Source organism: Pygocentrus nattereri, chromosome 15, assembly GCF_015220715.1.
Source record: "Pygocentrus nattereri isolate fPygNat1 chromosome 15, fPygNat1.pri, whole genome shotgun sequence".
Classification (NCBI taxonomy): domain Eukaryota; kingdom Metazoa; phylum Chordata; class Actinopteri; order Characiformes; family Serrasalmidae; genus Pygocentrus; species Pygocentrus nattereri.
The window spans coordinates 35,506,438-35,524,130 of NC_051225.1; the positions used below are offsets into that span (position 1 = coordinate 35,506,438).

The 17,693-nt window shown below is 41.6% G+C and overlaps 1 protein-coding gene across 1 annotated transcript in view; it reads left to right on the forward strand.

The window, feature by feature from the left end:
- adamts17 (ADAM metallopeptidase with thrombospondin type 1 motif, 17) overlaps window positions 1-17,693 on the forward strand; it is a 178,222-nt gene that overhangs the window by 34,857 nt on the left and 125,672 nt on the right. Inside the window, exons 5-7 of the mRNA XM_037545550.1 lie at window positions 4,925-5,008; window positions 7,345-7,502; window positions 16,747-16,790. Of these exons, the coding sequence (XP_037401447.1) occupies window positions 4,925-5,008; window positions 7,345-7,502; window positions 16,747-16,790 (286 nt within the window). The remainder of the gene's footprint in view (window positions 1-4,924; window positions 5,009-7,344; window positions 7,503-16,746; window positions 16,791-17,693) is intronic.

The window sequence follows — 17,693 nt, forward strand, 5'->3', positions numbered from 1 at the left end:
CCGTCAGGGTCGCGGGGGGATGCTGGAGCCTATCCCAGCAGTCTTCGGGCAGAAGGGAGGATACACCCTGGACAGGTCGCCAGTCCATCGCAGGGCAGACAGACAGACACAGACAGTCACTCACACCTAGGGGCAATTTAGCACGTCCAATTGGCCTGACTGCATGTCTTTGGACTGTGGGAGGAAACCGGAGAACCCGGAGGAAACCCACGCAGACACGGGGAGAACATGCAAACTCGGGGAATCGAACCCAGGCCCTCCTTACTGTGAGGCGACAGCGCTACCCACCACGCCACCGTGTCGCCCGCAAAATAAATTATCAACGCAAAATCAAGTAACTAAGATAAAAACTGTGATTTCTTTGTTCCTTGAAAATGATCCAAAGAGCTGGCTTATCCGTGCTTTGCCCACTTGCTACATTGAACAAGCTTTACAGAACATTGACCAAAATCCCATTCAAACAAATAGTCATTGTGTCATCCGTTTGTAGTCGTGCGTGTAGTATTTCAGGTTTAAGCTTTTTCTCTATGGGAAAAGTGAAAGTGAGAAAAGATTATATGGTTTGTCCTACAGACATTTTCCCCCATTAGCGTTTAATTGTCAGCGAATTTTGTGAGCAGTGTTCTGCTTTACGCTGCGATGTGCAATTTCAAGCTGCAGTTTTCTGGAGGGAACACATTTTGTGTGGGAAACTATGTTGAGTTCAACTTTGGTAAACTCCAACACTCAAATTCAAGTCCTCGACCGATATCGCCACCTCTTTTATGCTGCGTCTGGAAGGATGGAACTCTGTATGGCAGCACTGACCCAAAATGTAGGAAACTCAAATTTTAGCATGACTCTTCATCATTTCTTCCCCATTGTCTCTAAGTAAGCTCATAAAAGAGAGTGTGTGTGATATGTAGTCACTCTGGAGACTATTAGATGGCTTAGATGAGTTACTCACTGCTTGGTTAGCTGCTTGGCTAAGCATGGCTGCACCCAACAGTCACCTTACTGACATCAGCCATGCCAGTTATCTACTCTTTTTTGCTATGCAGCATCATGCTCTGGATATATTTATGGTTGGCTCGATGCCACTTTTTCATGTTCGATACTGATACTGATATTGTAACCTAGAGTATCTGTCGACACAGATACCAATCCAATACTGTCTTTTTCCCTCTCTTAAACAAATAAGCTTTTAGTAAAACATTTGTCTGGATGCACTTTGCTTAACCTACACACTTTAAAATGTTGGTTCTTCTAAGGTTAGTAGAGTAGTTTAGTAAAGAAAATGGCTCTATATAGAACCATGAACACTCAAAGAGCCCTTTGCATGAATAAAATTTTCTTTTCACGATGAAAGGGTTCTTCAGGAGAATGGAGAATATGCTCTAGATGGTTCTATATAGAACCTTTTGGAAAAATCGTTCTAAACAGCACTCAAAAGAGTATTTCTATTATTACAAGCTTGATAATGTAGCAATAGAAGAACCCTTTTTGGTGCTATATAGAACCCTTTTCAAAAAGTTCTATATAAAACCATCTACAACATATTAAGAGCCCTTTCATGGTGCAGAGAACTGTTTAATCATGCAAAGGGTTTTTTGGGTGTTCATGATTCTATATAGAGCCATTTTCTTTACTAAAGAACCCTTGAAGAACCTTCTTTTTAAGGGTGTAGCCACTGCTCCCCCAAAGGACGAAATACATTCACCCTGTTGTGCAACACAGCTGCTTTTTTATTTCAACTTTTTCACACACAAAACTTTTAGCAGCATTTTTAATTCAAAACATTCCAAATGAAACTGAAAGCGTGACTTGCGCAGAAGTTTCAACTCTCATTGTAGCCGGGCATCTTTTAGCACTCACCACCGAAACTCTAGGCTATTACACCTGATATCAAATTAGGTGCATTATTAACTGCTGACATGATGACTGTAATGTGGAGCGAGGAGGCGGATGCATACGAGATAAACGACTTTTATTAAGGGCAAATCCAGGGTCATGGTCAAAACGGTCCGGGTTCAAATAGTCGATATGGAGAGCAGGAGGGACAGACATGACAAAATGAACACAAAACCTCAAACAAGAACCAAACACCACGAGAATACAATACACCCAACACGATCAAACATCCAAACACATACAGTACAAAGACCAGCGAATACAAAAGGTAAACACGGGGCTTATAAAACAGGGATAACGAGGGACAGGCGGAAAACAGGTGGCGACAGTCAGGGCCGGAGTCACAAAATAAGGGAAAACCAAGGCAAAGAACACGTGGACTAGACCAAAACAAAACACGAACACATGAACAGGACCGGGAGGGGCCAATCGTGACAATGACCAGACTGCTGACAGGTCTCACTCGAGCTACTGTTAATGTGACACCTGCTGCTCATCTGCTTCATGACTAGGACCATCAAAATTGTCCAAACTGTTGAACGCCTAGATTTGAACTGTTCAAAAATCAGTTTTTTGTGCGTTACGTCCATAAGACTGCAAAGCAGTAAAAAGTTGCCCAAAATGAAAAACTTCAGTAAATTACAGATGCACGAAAAAAAAAAAACTACTTACGCACAGTAACGAATTACATTTACTTAGTTACTGTCCACCACTGAAAATTAGCCCGTTTCACAATTTGCTGCGCTACAGTATCCAGCATGCACTGTGCTCTCAGTCTCTTATCCCAACAACAGTCTATGGGACAGCAGTTACAGCTCAATTCTACACAATTCTACAGAATTTCACCCCAGTCATATAACCAAACAGACTAACTGTGTTTCAGCTGCGGTTCAGCCAATATAAACACTTAACCTTATCTCAGCAGCTCAGAAACTGAGCCCAAGTCTCAGTCAACTTGCAGCAAAGAAAGGATGCCAGGTGTCTAGTTGAAGCAAATAGGTGAGTTTAAAAGACTGAGTTCCAGGGTCATTTAAATCTGGACTATTTCAAGTTTTCATGTAATATTTCAAGCTCTAGCACAAGTGTCTGTATTTTACAATTGAAGCTTTTGCGTCTTTTGAATAAATACCAATCACCAGTTTGTTATGTTAGCTGATAACGTTGGAAATGATGTTGAATTCACTATGATAACCTTAACTGGACTACATTGGAAATAAACTACATCCGATCAACCCAAACTGGGTGATTTCGGAGGGAAAAATCATCTGAAATCAGTGACTCTAAACTTTCTCATCAGGTTGAATCAGATTTTTGCCAGCGTTCTGTAAAGCTGTTCAATCTTGCAATAATAATTATTAAAAGACGCTTTGTGGGCAGCTTAGATAAGCATAGACAAGCCCGTTCATTGCATATGAAATCACATGCCCTGGATCTTTTCCCAAGCAAAGCAAATGTCTTGAAATGTGACTTTTTCACACAGTGAGTCATTCTCCTCTCAGTAATGGCCGGCTTTATGAAGATGTGCGGGCCTCTGTTCCTCAGGCATTGTTCAGAAGTCTCGGCTGAATGAGGCAGGGTGTGATTTAGTCTGAGTTTAGACCTTCCCTCATCCTCCCTCTGCTCTTTCCCACCTCTTTTTTGGAGAGCAGTGAGGACACCGCTGTGGAAAATATTCCTCTTTCTGGTGTAAATACGCTGATGTGAAGTGGCTCCTTCAGGTCCTCCCTTCCAGATGTTGATTCCTCATTCTGTCCGCTCCCCATGCTGCTTAAACAGCCTCATAAATGTCAGCAAAACAGCTGTCTCTCTTTTATCCAATCTATGGAGCACAAAGGTTTTTTGTAATGTGGAACTCGCAGCTTAACACCCGCGCTGTGTGGCAGAACCTACAGCAACAACATTCTTCTCTTCTCTTCTCTTCTCTTCTCTTCTCTTCTCTTCTCTTCTCTTCTCTTCTCTTCTCTTCATTGCTCTTCTCTTCTTCTCATTGTTCTCTTCTCTTCTTTTCTCTTCTCTCCTCCTTGCTCTTCTCTTCTCATTGCTCTTCTCTTTTTCTCATTGTTCTCTTCTTTTCTCTTCTCTTCTCCTCATTGCTCTTCTCTTCTCTTCTTCTCATTGTTCTCTTCTCTTCTGTTCTCTTCTCTCCTCATTGCTCTTCTCTTCTCTTCTTCTCATTGTTCTCTTCTCTTCTGTTCTCTTCTCTCCTCATTGCTCTTCTCTTCTCTTCTTCTCATTGTTCTCTTCTCTTCTGTTCTCTTCTCTCCTCATTGCTCTTCTCTTCTTCTCATTGTTCTCTTCTCTTCTGTTCTCTTCTCTCCTCATTGCTCTTCTCTTCTCTTCTTCTCAATTTTCTCTTCTCTTCTGTTCTCTTCTCTCCTCATTGCTCTTCTCTTCTCTTCTTCTCATTGCTCTCTTCTCTTCTGTTCTCTTCTCATCTCATTGCTCTTCTCTTCTTCTCATTGTTCTCTTCTCTTCTGTTCTCTTCTCTCCTCATTGCTCTTCTCTTCTCTTCTTCTCATTGTTCTCTTCTCTTCTGTTCTCTTCTCTCCTCATTGCTCTTCTCTTCTCTTCTTCTCAATTTTCTCTTCTCTTCTTTTCTCTTCTCTTCTCTCCTCATTGCTCTTCTCTTCTCTTCTCCTCATTGCTCTTCTCTTCTTCTCATTGTTCTTTTCTCTTCACTTCTCTTCACTTTTGTCTTCATTTTTCTTCATTCCTTTTCTCTCCATCTCACATCTCTTTTCATTTCTCTTCTGTCTTTGTACTATCATATCTCTTCTCTTCTCTTCTCTTCTCTTCTCTTCTCTCCGCATTGCTCTTCTCTTCTCATTTCTTCTCTCCTCTCTTCTCTGTACTTCTGTTCTTTTTTCTCTTCTTGTGTCTCTTTTCTTCTTTACTATTCTCATGTCTTTTCTTTATTTAAATATTTTATCTTTAATAAATGATAAACACGTGTTCTGGAATGTACTGCATTGGAATGTCTAATATACTGAAAGTCTTATATAGCCCCCCCCCTCCTTTGCTCTCTTCTCTGCAGGTGTATAATATGTTTCAACACCAGAGTCTAGGCGTGCAGCTGAACATTCGTGTCACCAAATTGGTCCTCCTCCACTCCCGCCCGGTAAGTCTGACCCCTGTCACTCCTCCTGACAGCCTTAACCTCCATGACCCCTAAACACACTAAATCTCACCCAAGACTGTGAGCCACCCAGCCTGCACTTCTCCCGTTTATTCCTGTCCTCCGGGCCTGTGAACTTATTATCCTGGCCTGCGTGTGGTTTTGGCCACAGCTTTTCTGACTGTGCGCTTTATTACTGCTTTCCGCTCTGAAAGTCCCACAGAGTGCTTTAAAATCAACATGAAGCTACTCTAAAGATTGAAGTTTACGGCTAATGATGAACGTTCAGAAGTCATTTACGTGCTGCGGACAGTGAGCCATCGGTGCATCCTTCGTTCCAACCATTGGACTAAGTATGACTTCACATTCACTGGGTTAAAAGGAGTTGCAATGTGGGTTACAACGTGAATAAAAAAGATAATGCTTCTTATATTGAACAGCCGGCACAACGAAAGGTCCTTTTTCCATTGGCCGTTCTGTTGATGACATTTTGCACATGGCTCACGGCTTTCACTCTTGTATAATGGCAGACATACCAAGTCTCCCGGAAGTCGCGGGAGACTCCCGCATATCAATAGTGTCTCCCTGATGCCCGGAAGTCAGATAAAATCTCCCAGAATCCAGAAGTAGTGGCCCAAGAGTGAACACAAACGCGCGCGCAGGCGACACAGACCTTTCCCCCAATCGCGTGTGGGAAAGAGGGGGAGAGAGAGAGCGGCGCTCCCCTCGTGTGCATATTCATGAAGCGCATGCAAAACAGAGGGTTCTGATTGGCCTGTTCTCTCCAAAGAGTCTGTGAGTCAGCCAATCAGTTAAATTAATTTTTGCAAGTTGGGATGTCTGTAATGGTGTTTTTCTTCCACCTTGCTGCTGCACTGAATTGCATTATCATTGTTAGCATCATGGAAAAGAAGTCTTAATAAACGGTGCTTGCGAGATTTGACTGCTTGTACTGTATTGTGTAGAGCGTTTGTAGTGTATTGCCCAGGCTTGCTAACACTGATAATACATATTCAAACAGTGGCGTTATTAGCATTAGCATTGTTAGCATCTTCGAAATGAAGTCCTACTAAGTGCTGCTCACGAGATTCGGCTGGTTCTAGTGTATTGTGTGTGATGTCTTGCCCAGGCCTTGCTAACATTGATAATACACAGTGAAACAGCAGTACTGTTAGCATTGTCAGTACTGTGGGGATGAATCTTACTAAGTGAATCTTACTCATGGCTGTTTGTAAAGACTGTTGTTTCATTTGTTACATGTAAGAAAGTGTTTATCTTTAAAAGTTTGCTTCGCCCAGCTATGTTCACATTGCTAGCAGTCAGTTAGGCAATGGTTTTGTTAGCATTTTTAGCATTATAAGCCATTTTAAGTAGGTTTTTATTTGCTGTTAGCCATGTTGCGTTCTGTGACATTTTAGACAGGGATCTATTTAACAGGGATTTGAAGGAAAACAGAGAAGAGCAGTTACAAAGAGTGGAAGGTAGAGAACTCCAGAGTTTGGAGGCAGCAGCACTGAAAGATCTGCCACCCACAGTAGAAAGTCTAGTTGAGGGAACTGTGAGGAGTCCAGCATTAGAAGATCAGGGTTACAGCATCCACTACTGTATAGACATCAACAGGCATCGAACAGCAACACAGTCGTGGGCTGGAGGTTAGGGAACTGGCCCTGTGACTGGAAGGTTGTTGGTTCGATCCCCAGTGCTGACAGTTCGTTACTGAGGTGTCCTTGATCAAGACACCTAACCCCCAACTGCTCCCCGGGCACCGTGGAAAGGGCTGCCCACCGCTCCGGGCAAGTGTGCTCACTGCCCCCTAGTGTGTGTGTCTATTCACTAGTGTGTATGTGGTGTTTCACTTCACGGATGGGTTAAATGCGGAGGTGGAATTTCCCCGTTTGTGGGATTAAAAAAAAAACTTTGCTAGTGTTTGCTAACAGCTACTAGGTTGCTACTACAACATCTACTAGGTGGTGCTCCTGAGGTTTGGTTGGTTGTAGTGAATTGTGTGAAACATTACTCAGGTTTGCTGACTCTGATTATACATAATAAAAACAGTAGTATTATTAGCATTGTGGGAATGGCATTCATGAGCTTCACTGTTTTTAATTTGTGTGTATAGAGTGTTTGTCTTTAAAAGTGTGATTTGGTCAGCTGTGTGGTCAGCTTATTAGCATTTTTAGTCTTAAGGGTTTTCAGTCATTTTAAGTAGTTTTTATTCTCTGTTAGCTGTGCTAGCAAGTTGTGTTCTGTGAGTACTGGTAGTTAGATCTGTACACTATGCCAGGACATATAATATCAGCCATATGAAGAAATGTTCTGCTGTGCGATGGTGTCTTTAGGAGAAGCTGAAGGTGGGCCATCATGGAGAGAAAGCCCTGGAGAGTTTCTGCCACTGGCAGCATGAAGAGTATGGAGGGGCTCGTTACCTAGGCAACAACCACGTCCCTGGAGGTAGAGATGACCCGCCTCCTATGGACGTAGCAGTGCTGGTCACGAGGTACACCTGTTCACCTGCTTCTCTTTTTCAGCTGTCTCAGTGTCCATCCCCACCACCTTATCGTTCTGTTGTTTTTGATTGACATTGCTTATTTTCTCCAACTCGTTCTCTCACTTTCTCTCATTATTTCATCCCTTTGATGCTCACCGTCTGTCAGTGCTCTGGTGCTTTTAGTGGATTAGAACCCTTTTTTCTGCCCCTCTCATTCATTACGCCGTAACATAATTTGGACTCCTTCAGTACCTGAGCTATGATGGACCCTAATGATCTGTTCATTTATCAGTCCATCAGCGAGGCAGGTTTGCTCCCAGTCTTCCTCTGTCTTCACCACTCCGAGCGACCGCTCCTGGCAGCCGAAAAAACTCATGCTCCCCCTTTTGGATTAGGCGTTATTAGTTACCTTGCTGTAATTTTTAGAGAACGAGGGGAAAAAAGGAATCCTTTTGTTGAGAGCGACGTGCTCATGTTAGCCTGTCAGATGCTATCCGTCTTCCTGGGCCTGAGGAGCTACTGAGGGAGAGCGGCGGGAGCAGACAGAGGGGGCTTTTGTTTCCACCTCCGCCGGGTTAAATATGATCCACCTCGTCCGGCATAAGGCCCTCACTATGAGGATGCAGTGCGCAGGATCAACATCTGTCGGAGCGCTAATGCCAAGATGGCTCAGGGCGGCAGGAGTGCGTCACAGGCAAATTGCAGCGTGTCGAGGTGGGCTTTGGTTACCCTCCCGCCATTCGCAGAGCTTCAGAGGAGCTTTCTGCAGCCCAGAAAACGTTCACAACTCGTCTATAGCTAAGACTTTATGCACATATTGCCAGCAGTAAAATTGTGTTGTTAAAATGTTAAAAGAATGTTTGTGACGTTTGCTGCTGGTGTGGTCACTGTGGTGGTCCGCCCTGCCAAGGTGGTCCACCTGATGTCATAGATGCTTATCCATGGGCTGAAATCACACAGGTCGTTACCTGCATGGATTAAAAAGCTTTGCTATGAAAGGACTTTTACTCAAAGTGCTGCTGATGTTTGTGAGTAAACATAACATAACCTAACATAATGTAACTGTGAACTATCTGAGTTCAGATAGTAACAGCTTGCCAGCCAGCTAACGTCATTTAATATGAAGGTAGTGGCAGCCATAAGGCTAATTCATTTCCAAGGGGATCCTCCTGGGCAAGCTAATGATGAGGTAATTGTGAGCTAAACAGAGATCTTGTGTCCGCTATTATTTTATACACAATAACACACTTTTGTAATATTGCATCTTTGTAAATCATAAATTTCCACTGAAAAACGTTCTATCAATGTTATTGAAGAATGGAGATCTCTCATAGTTCAACTGAGTGACAACACAGGCAAAGCGTTAAAGCTTTAAAACATTTTTCACTGAAAGGAAAGGTGACTTGTGAAACCAGGCCAAGCCTCTAACGTCCTTTTAGAGTTCGGCACAAAATTGCGAGACAAAATTGATGATTCTTCAGAATCCCGTTACTTGACCTGTAGTGTTCAGTCTTGTTTTGGAATTCCCTTGTCGTGTGAAATCTGAGATTATAACCGGTACATGCGGTACGGATACACAAAAGGGGCGCACCTATGTTAATTAGCCCCAGATTTCAGGCTGAGCAGTAAAACACAAACAACAGTGTTTGTTTGAGTGGGATCAAATGTGCTGCAGGCTCCTTGAAATTTAGTGCCCTGTGCCTTTAGGTCTGAAAGACTAAACACGCTTGTGTAGTTGGAATGTGTAAACCCTGACCAGAAGCAAACAGAAATATGAAAACTTCTCAGAAGAATGACTTTTCTGAATACTTTTTCTTACCCAAGCAAGTGAAAACATATTTGTAGCGGTTTGCAGCTGGAGCGAGTCTGAAATGCGCGCTCCTGGTTGTGAGGGTGCGGTGGTCTCTAGGGAAAGGACGGCTTCTGTTCTGCTCGACGCTGTCGCTTTCGCTCCGGGAGCCCGAAATAGGTGCTGTTTTTTGGCAGTTAGGACGGTGGTTGTGCAGGCCTTGTCACATTTGCTATGGGATGTTGGTGCTAATGGGAGTTAGCAGTGGTGCACTAAAGCTTCATAGCTTCCACACGAGCTATAATCACCACCCAGCTGTTTGTCAAATCCAGTTAATCGGTGAGGGAGCATAGGCAGGAATTCGGAAGGCCACATCAAAAACCATTTGGAGGGATTTGAGTACTTTATGGCTAAGAGTCAACTACGTGTCATCCAGACCTGTTGAACTTAAATGAGGATCCCGACAATTTCTGTATAAGTCGTTAAGATATACAGTACAAAGTCGTTCAGAGTGGTTTGGTGTGAAGTCCTCTGTTCTGAAGAAACTTACCATCTCAGAATTGTTCACAGCGGTTGTGATAGGAACCAGACAGTGGAAGAGCTTAAAAGGGGGAATTTCACCAATTTTCCCGAAGAGTCTGCATTATTACATCATTAAGATGTAAACATAGTCATGCCGAGTGGTTTGGTGTGAAATGCTCTGTTAGAAAAACGTAGAGTCGGAATTGTTCACAGTGGTGGTGACAGGAACCAGACATCTGAAGAGTTCAAGAAAAGTTGTGAAAGCTCAAAATATTTACGAGTGTTCTTTCTGATGCCTGTGCCATTGTTTTGCAGTAAGCTTATGTTACAAAACACATATTTTTACACACATTCATGAGAGAGCTACATGCAGGGTGTTGTAAGGCAAAATAGTCCCAAAAGAAATTAGCATCATCAACATTCCATATGAAACTCTAAAGACAGGTAGGTCCAGTGTTGATTTTGGACAGTATATAAAATGGCTAGAGATGTTGTAGATTTCGCATCCCTTGGTTTCTGTCACCAAGGCAATGAGTTTTTCACAGTAAACAAGTTCACATTCCACGTTTCCCAGGGTAACAATTACATTTCTGGGAAAAAATGTCAAAAACTGAAGAATTTTAAGGAGCTTGAGATGATGTCATGTTTGCTTTTCTTGAGATTTTATAGATACATTTGACATTTTATAGAACATTTATTGTGCATTTCCCTTCGTCTGTCTGCCTGTCATTAAAAATACAGAACTACATACAGAAATACATTTATCAAATGAACAAAAACACGTAATTTGATTGGGCACCTAAACTTTTGCATATGACTGTGTATTGTGAAGAAAAAAAAAAAAAAACAAGAATAAAGCAGAGATAAAATCTATTGACACTTGTAAATACTTGCTGAGACAACTGTCTGGCTAGCTTGACAAGACAATAGAGATTGGTGAAGTGAGTTCGTGTCACATGTGAACATTTGCAAAAACTGTACAGGGGGTGAAAAAATGAGTTGCACTTCTGAAAATTTGTTGTGGAAGAGTGATTTTAATACTCTTGCTAGTATTAACCCTGTTTTTGTAATGTACCTTTAATCTAATTACTGCCTTTTCTGTAACTGTGGCAGAATACAGTTACCTTTCTGGTATCCTGATCACGTAACGCGATTATATGCATTCTGGTACCACCCACATCTGGAATACGTTATAATACGGAAGGAAAAATTCACCAGCTTTACATAAAGTAATGTGCAAAAGTGTTGGCGCCCTTGATTGGTTATTGTCTTATTTGCAAGTTACACACAGCAAAGGCCAGTATTGTGATGAGTTAACTACCTTTGGTATATTTATGAATACCGTAGTGACTATGAGAAGAACAATTCCAGTGTAATATTCAATAGGACCATTTTAAAAGTATTCCTGATTTATATATATGTAATTCAGGTGTCGGCTGTAATTGTGTTTTGTCCTGATGAATTCCCGTCATTGTTTCCCCCTCTTAGTTGCCACTTTCACAAGCAGTAGTGGATGAAATGTTAGACTACAGAACAACCCCCCCCCCTCCCCAACAGAGCTGGCTGGCCCTCCTCACCTGTTAGTCATTGTTCGAGCTGAAAATAAGGTTTTGGTTGAGTCAAATTACAGGGTTCCATTCGCAGGCTGATCCTGCCAAGTAGAATTACAAGGGGAAGCTCTGCAGACAGATTTAGCCTTGCACTGTCTGTAGCACTGCACTCATGGATGATGGTGGGACATGGCAGTGAAAAGTGCTTTATAATCTTCTCCTCCCCATGGTGTTGACCCAAAACCCGCTAATTGACCTGTCCATGCTCTGCGTGTGGAGGTGTTACAATAGTGGACAATCTTTTCAGCCTACAACAGGGGTCAGCAACCCAAATGTTCAGAAGAGACATATTGTCCTTTCATCAAAAATCGAACCACCTTGGGAGCCACAACATTTTATGTCCATTTTTACCACCTTGGCTGTAAATATATCTCAGTATGTGCTAATTTGCTAGTATAGGATAAATATATAAAATAAACAATAACACTGACTTACTTTGCTCTGCTTTAAGCTTTAGGTCAGCTCTAGCCTCCTTTCTCACATCTCAAGCAGGAAACTTTTCATCAAAAGTGAAATAGTTTCTTGTAAAATGTCTCTCAACGTTTGACTTTTTATGAAAAAAAAAGTTGCTGAAGAGGCTGAAGTCGCTTCTCATTCCTCAGTTTTTTGTTCCAATTTTCCCATTCCACCTTAAATGGTGCCTCTGTGTAGAATATAACTGTCGCAGTATTTAAGGTGGAGTGGGAGAATTTGAATGAGAACTGAATTCAGCCTTGCAGCTTTTTACTGTGACAGTTTCTCGTTGCAGATTAAAAGTATCAGGAAACCAGCTGGAGTGATTATAAATGCAAAATCCTCTCGTCTCCAAATGTTCAACGTTCGTCTTAAATCTTTCTCTTTGCCTTTTTCGTTATCTATTAGGTAGGCAAGACTGTTGTCATTGCTATAGTGACCAGCAGTCTGCGTGCCAACCTTCAGGGTTAAAATGAGCAGTTATAGGCTACATTAGCTCCAGCGATGCAGAGGAGGATTATTTTACTGTTACCCAAAAAATCTAATTCTGCTCTGGAGCCACTACAGGGCAGTAAAAGAGCCAACCCCTCGCTTGCAGCCTGCTGATGTCAACATGCCTCATTTGGAGTGCATTATTCATTTCTAATTATTTATTATTTATTTTATATAGTATATGGGTGTGATAGGTTACACTGTTAAAATATTTTTGTTGCATATTCTACCCCTCCCAACAACCAACAGTTGTACTTACCATATAGTACTGTGCAAAAGTTAGAGACCACCTTTCATTCGTTTCATTTCCAGCCAAAAGACCCATCATGTAAAATCTGGAAAACATATCGTTAACAGATAATTGCACAGAAGCCTTAGCCAGTAAATATGGTATCACATTTCAGGATTAAGTACACTCTGTACCTTCATTACAGCTTCCGTTCTTTTCAGGAGACTCGCTTTCAGTTTCTCAAAGAATCTGCAGACACTCCTCCAAAGTTCAGTCTTAGAAGCTGGTTGATCGTTTTCTGAACTAATCATACATATTCAGCGGTGTTGACGTCTGGGCTCCGGGGTGGTCAGTCCATTGCTCAGCTTCTTTGTTTGGTGTGTCCGTCTCCTTTTCTCAGTGAGGTTCTTCTTGGCAGCTACACATCCTTTCAGACCCACAGCGCTGAGTGGTCTTCTCACAGTGGAAGGATGGACGGAAACCCCTGTGGATGTTTTCAGATCTGAAGCAGCTTGATTTTCTCCTCTCTCTCAAAGATGAAAGCTTTAAGTGCTGTTTATCTGATGGGGGCAGTTTTTGGTGTCTAATAGCTCTTCCAGATGGTTGTTAGGAGCCCCATTTTCTCTGTAGCTTTTAGTTATTTTAGTTTGTCTTTCTTCTTCATTATGCAAGTGGAATATCTTGTATCTAAGCTCCTCAGAAACATTTCCTGAAAAATGTGTATATGAATGAAGAGCAGTCTTCACAGTTTTGTAAATACCTGGTATAGAGCATTTTCTGAGCTACTTTTCTGCTTGTGGTTTACAGTAACATTGAGTGTTAGTATGCCTGGATATATACTATTAATTTCTGGTCAAGTAATTGCACTGAACTCTAGATATTGTACCTCCCAGTGACCTAGAAAAGTGTCTAGAACCTATTTGACATTTCAGTGTTAGTTACACTGTCTTGGAACTTCTTGGGACTTTTTTGGACCAACAATTTACACAAAATAATTACGTAGTACTTCGCAGTTTGTACACACCTGCCTAATTAGTCTGGGAAAAAACAGCTTTGAATTACAAGCACGGCATCATCTGAAGTACACTGAACATTAAATGTATAGTCATATGCACTGTTTAGGCCCTCCTGGTTAAATGACATGTTGCTTTTGATTTTTCTGATTGAAAATAAGCGAAAACAACCTCTACAGAGAACACACTACTCCACATTTTAATGCACAGTTACTGTTTTTTTTGCCAGGTTTAACCTCCTGGGGGAAACTGTAAAACACAAATTGTAGCTTGTCCAAACATTATGACACATTTGATGTCTTATGTTAAATTTTTTCCAATAAACTCTGCAAATAAATACAAATTTTGCGCTAAAATTTTCAGAAAAATATCATTTAAGTTCTCTAATTTATTTTCACTCACAAAATATCGCCACTGTCGGAACCTCATGTCTCCATTTTTGTCATTTTTCAGGTTTTGGCATAAAAGATATCGCCGCTATTGGAAGAAAACCGCTTTTCAGTTTTTGACATAATTTGAAGATGACTGTTGCCCTTTACATTGCGTGTAAATTTAATGATGAATGGACCAAAATGAAACGGCCCAAAATGACTTGGAAAGATGTCTGGTTCCATTGACGATATGCATGACTGTACGTACTCTGACAAAGACTGCATCAATGATTGGAGCATGGATAGGTGAACTGGGGGAGGGGTTTAAAGTAGCCTGTCAGAGTTTTAAACTGATGTTGACCTTTGAGGATGAGCCATTAGCAGTGTTTTGCTAACCGGGGCAGTGCAGAGGAAGACTGGAGCTGAGGGGAACTTGGCCGTTGTCAGAGTGAGGCTGGTGCGTCCTGGGTGCAGCTCGTGTCTTGCTGAGAAAGCAAACAGCAGCCTCAGATCTGCTTGGATGTCAGATTTGTTTCTTTTGGTCGGGGGAGGAGATGCGCCGTCTGGTATTGATGTTGTAACTCAAAGTGATGCCGCATTTGGATCCGTTTGAAAGTTGTCTAGCGGAGGGGCGAGGTTGGGGTGGGGGGCATAGCTCTTCTTAGCAAGCGGAGCTGGACGCAGTCCAGACCTCAACTAGGGTTTGGCTTGTGTCCCAGTGGAGGTGCCTGACTATCGCTTGCGTTCTCTCTCTCGATCTCTCTCTCCCTCCCTCTCTCTCTCTCTCTCTCTCTCTCTCTCTCTGTCTGCATCTCTTCCTCAGTCACCCTGGCATCTGGTGTGTGCCGTGGCCAGGTCATGGTCATGACGGTCAGGTCCAGATACTGACGTGCTTCTGTTGACACCTTGCTCAGTCAAAGGACGGGGTCATGGGAAACCGCCTGCTGTAGCCAACATCATTCACACCCAACATCATTTGTTCTAAAAGACTTCTAAAAGGAATATTCCCCTGTTTTCCAACCTCATCTTCATCTGCTGGATCTGCTGTTGATTACCGCAGCCAGTCAATTCAGCACGTTTGCCTGCAACCTAGAAAACCCGTTGATATGACAGTGTATCATAATGGAAACCAATAGGCGGTTATTGAATTCAGAAGGTGAATGTTTATTATTTATTCATCTATCATATTTATTTATCGTTTCTTCTTCTTCTTTTTCTTCTTCTTCTCTTCGATTATCATTATCATTATTGATTTTCTTGAAATGCCCCATATGCCGAGATCATGTATCAACATACATTTTTCAGTATGTTAGTACGACTCTTACATATGTATCTGTCATATGTGTGCATATTAAATATAAACATCATTACATACATTTAATCTACATATACACTCACTGGCCACTTTATTAGTTGTTCAGTTGCTTATTAACACAAATAGCTAATCAGTCAATCACACGGCCGCAACTCACATTTAGGCGTGTAGAGGTGGTCAAGACGACTTGCTGAAGTGCAGACCGAGCATCAGAGCGGGGAAGAAAGGGGATTTAAGGGACTTTGAACGTGGCGTGGTTGTTGGTGCCAGACGGGCTGGTCTGAGTATTTCAGAAACTGCTGATCTACTGGGATTTTCACACACAACCATCTCTAAGGTTTACAGAGAACGGTCCGAAAAAGAGGAAATATCCAGTGAGCGGTCAGTTGTGTGGACGAAAATGCCTTGTTGATGTGAGAGGTCAGAGGAGAATGGGCAGACTGGTTCCAGATGATAGAAAGACAACAGGAACTCAAATAACCAACCAGAATCTCTGAGGAACGTTTCCAACACCTTGTTGAAAATGTGTCACAATTAAAGCAGTTCTGAAGGCAAAAGGGGGTTCAACCTTTTACTAGCAATATACTAATACTAATAAAGTGGCCGTAAGTGTATATGCATTTACATTAATACATCTACATATATTACATATAGAATTCCATCAGAAGTGGGACTTGAACCCTGGACTCCCACATGAGGAACATAAGTGTTAAGCAACACACTGGTGTATATTAGTGTTGTACAAATATGCAGAAACATACAATAAATTATATACAACTTATTGTAAGTTTCAAAGTGCTAAGACTATATATAAGAATATATCTGCATATATTTTTTGTTCCATATAGATCCTGTTCTGGAGAAACATACAGAGTCCGAATTGTTCACATTGGTGGTGATGGGAACCAGACGTCTGAAGAGTTTAATGCCTCTAAAAGCTGCCTCACATGAAAAGTTATTACATGATATGCTTATGAATACGCTACCTGATGTAGGTTCACTGGTGGTTTTGATAGTAAATAAAAGGTCAGTATTTGTGTTGTAGTCATGGCGACCCCTGGTTCCATTCACCACCACTGTAAAGAAACCTGAGTTTCTCTACAATGAACCATTTTACATCAGGAAATGAGGATAATTCATACCGGATGTGTAATTAATCGGCCTTTATTGCCAAATGTCTTGTCTCAGCATTCAGACTGAGGAAGGTTTGGCTAGGGGATGAGTCCACTATTCTTTTCCTGTTTCATCTAGTTCTTTTTTCTGGCGCTAGTTCTGGCCCCAACAAAAGCCAACAAAAAAGCACTCAAACAGATATATTAATAGGTTCCCTAATTATTTTTCTCATTGGAACCCAAGCCTCCTACTGTAAATTATCCAGCCGTGTAGACCCTGTCTCAGAGAACATCTTCCGGAAGTCTGTTTAAAGACCTGCTAACACTTGCCGTCTCTCTCATTTCAGGACTGATTTCTGTGTCCACAAGAATGAACCCTGCGACACTGTTGGTGAGTAATCATAGCTGCCTTTTTTTAGTGTACACAGCATGATTTCTTGTATTTTTGCATTTCAAAGTGTAGTGCTACATTTGCAGTCTTTAAAAAAAGACCACGATTATTGCAATTATGTTGTCAAAAGAAGTCTGCATGCAAATGCTTGAAAAGCGAATGATTTTGTTTATGTATAGTTCTCCCTCTCCCTCGAGAGCTTTTTTTGTCTTGTCTGTGATTAATTACGGTGCCAGGCTTGGCTGAGTTGAGGGCTACAGATATTAATCGTTCAGCGTGCTCATACATCACTGTTTGACAATACGAAGCATCACTCTGTTTTAAGGCCTTGAACCCTTTCAGACTTACATCACAACCTGCTTTTATGACCTGGTTTACATGACCATGTTGGCATTTTTGACAGCAGGTGAGATACAGCACTCAGCAAACAATGTAAATGTGTGATTCACTCTGGAAGGCTTCTTCAGACAAGCTGAATGTTATCTGGGCCACTGAGTTTGTGTGGACGTGGAGGGATTAAAATCATGAGCAACTGAGTTAACACTATACTATAAAAAAGTCTCATATCATTGTGAAAGTTCTGTAAAATTTAGTGGTTACTACTCATTTTTGAAAACTTAAATGCACGTAAATAATGTAAGTCAATGGAACCAGACATTTTTCCAAGTGGGCCGTTTATTTTGGTCCAGTCATCATGAAATTTACACACAACTTAAAGGTCAACAGGCATTTTCAAAATATGCCAAAAACTGAAAAATAACAAAGATGGAAATACATATAGACACTCAACATCTTGCTCTAAAATTTCACCATTAAAATGACTAAATAAAAAAAATACATGCTAAAATTACATGGAATAATCATTCTCATGGCATCTATGGCACATTAGTATCTTTTCAGCAG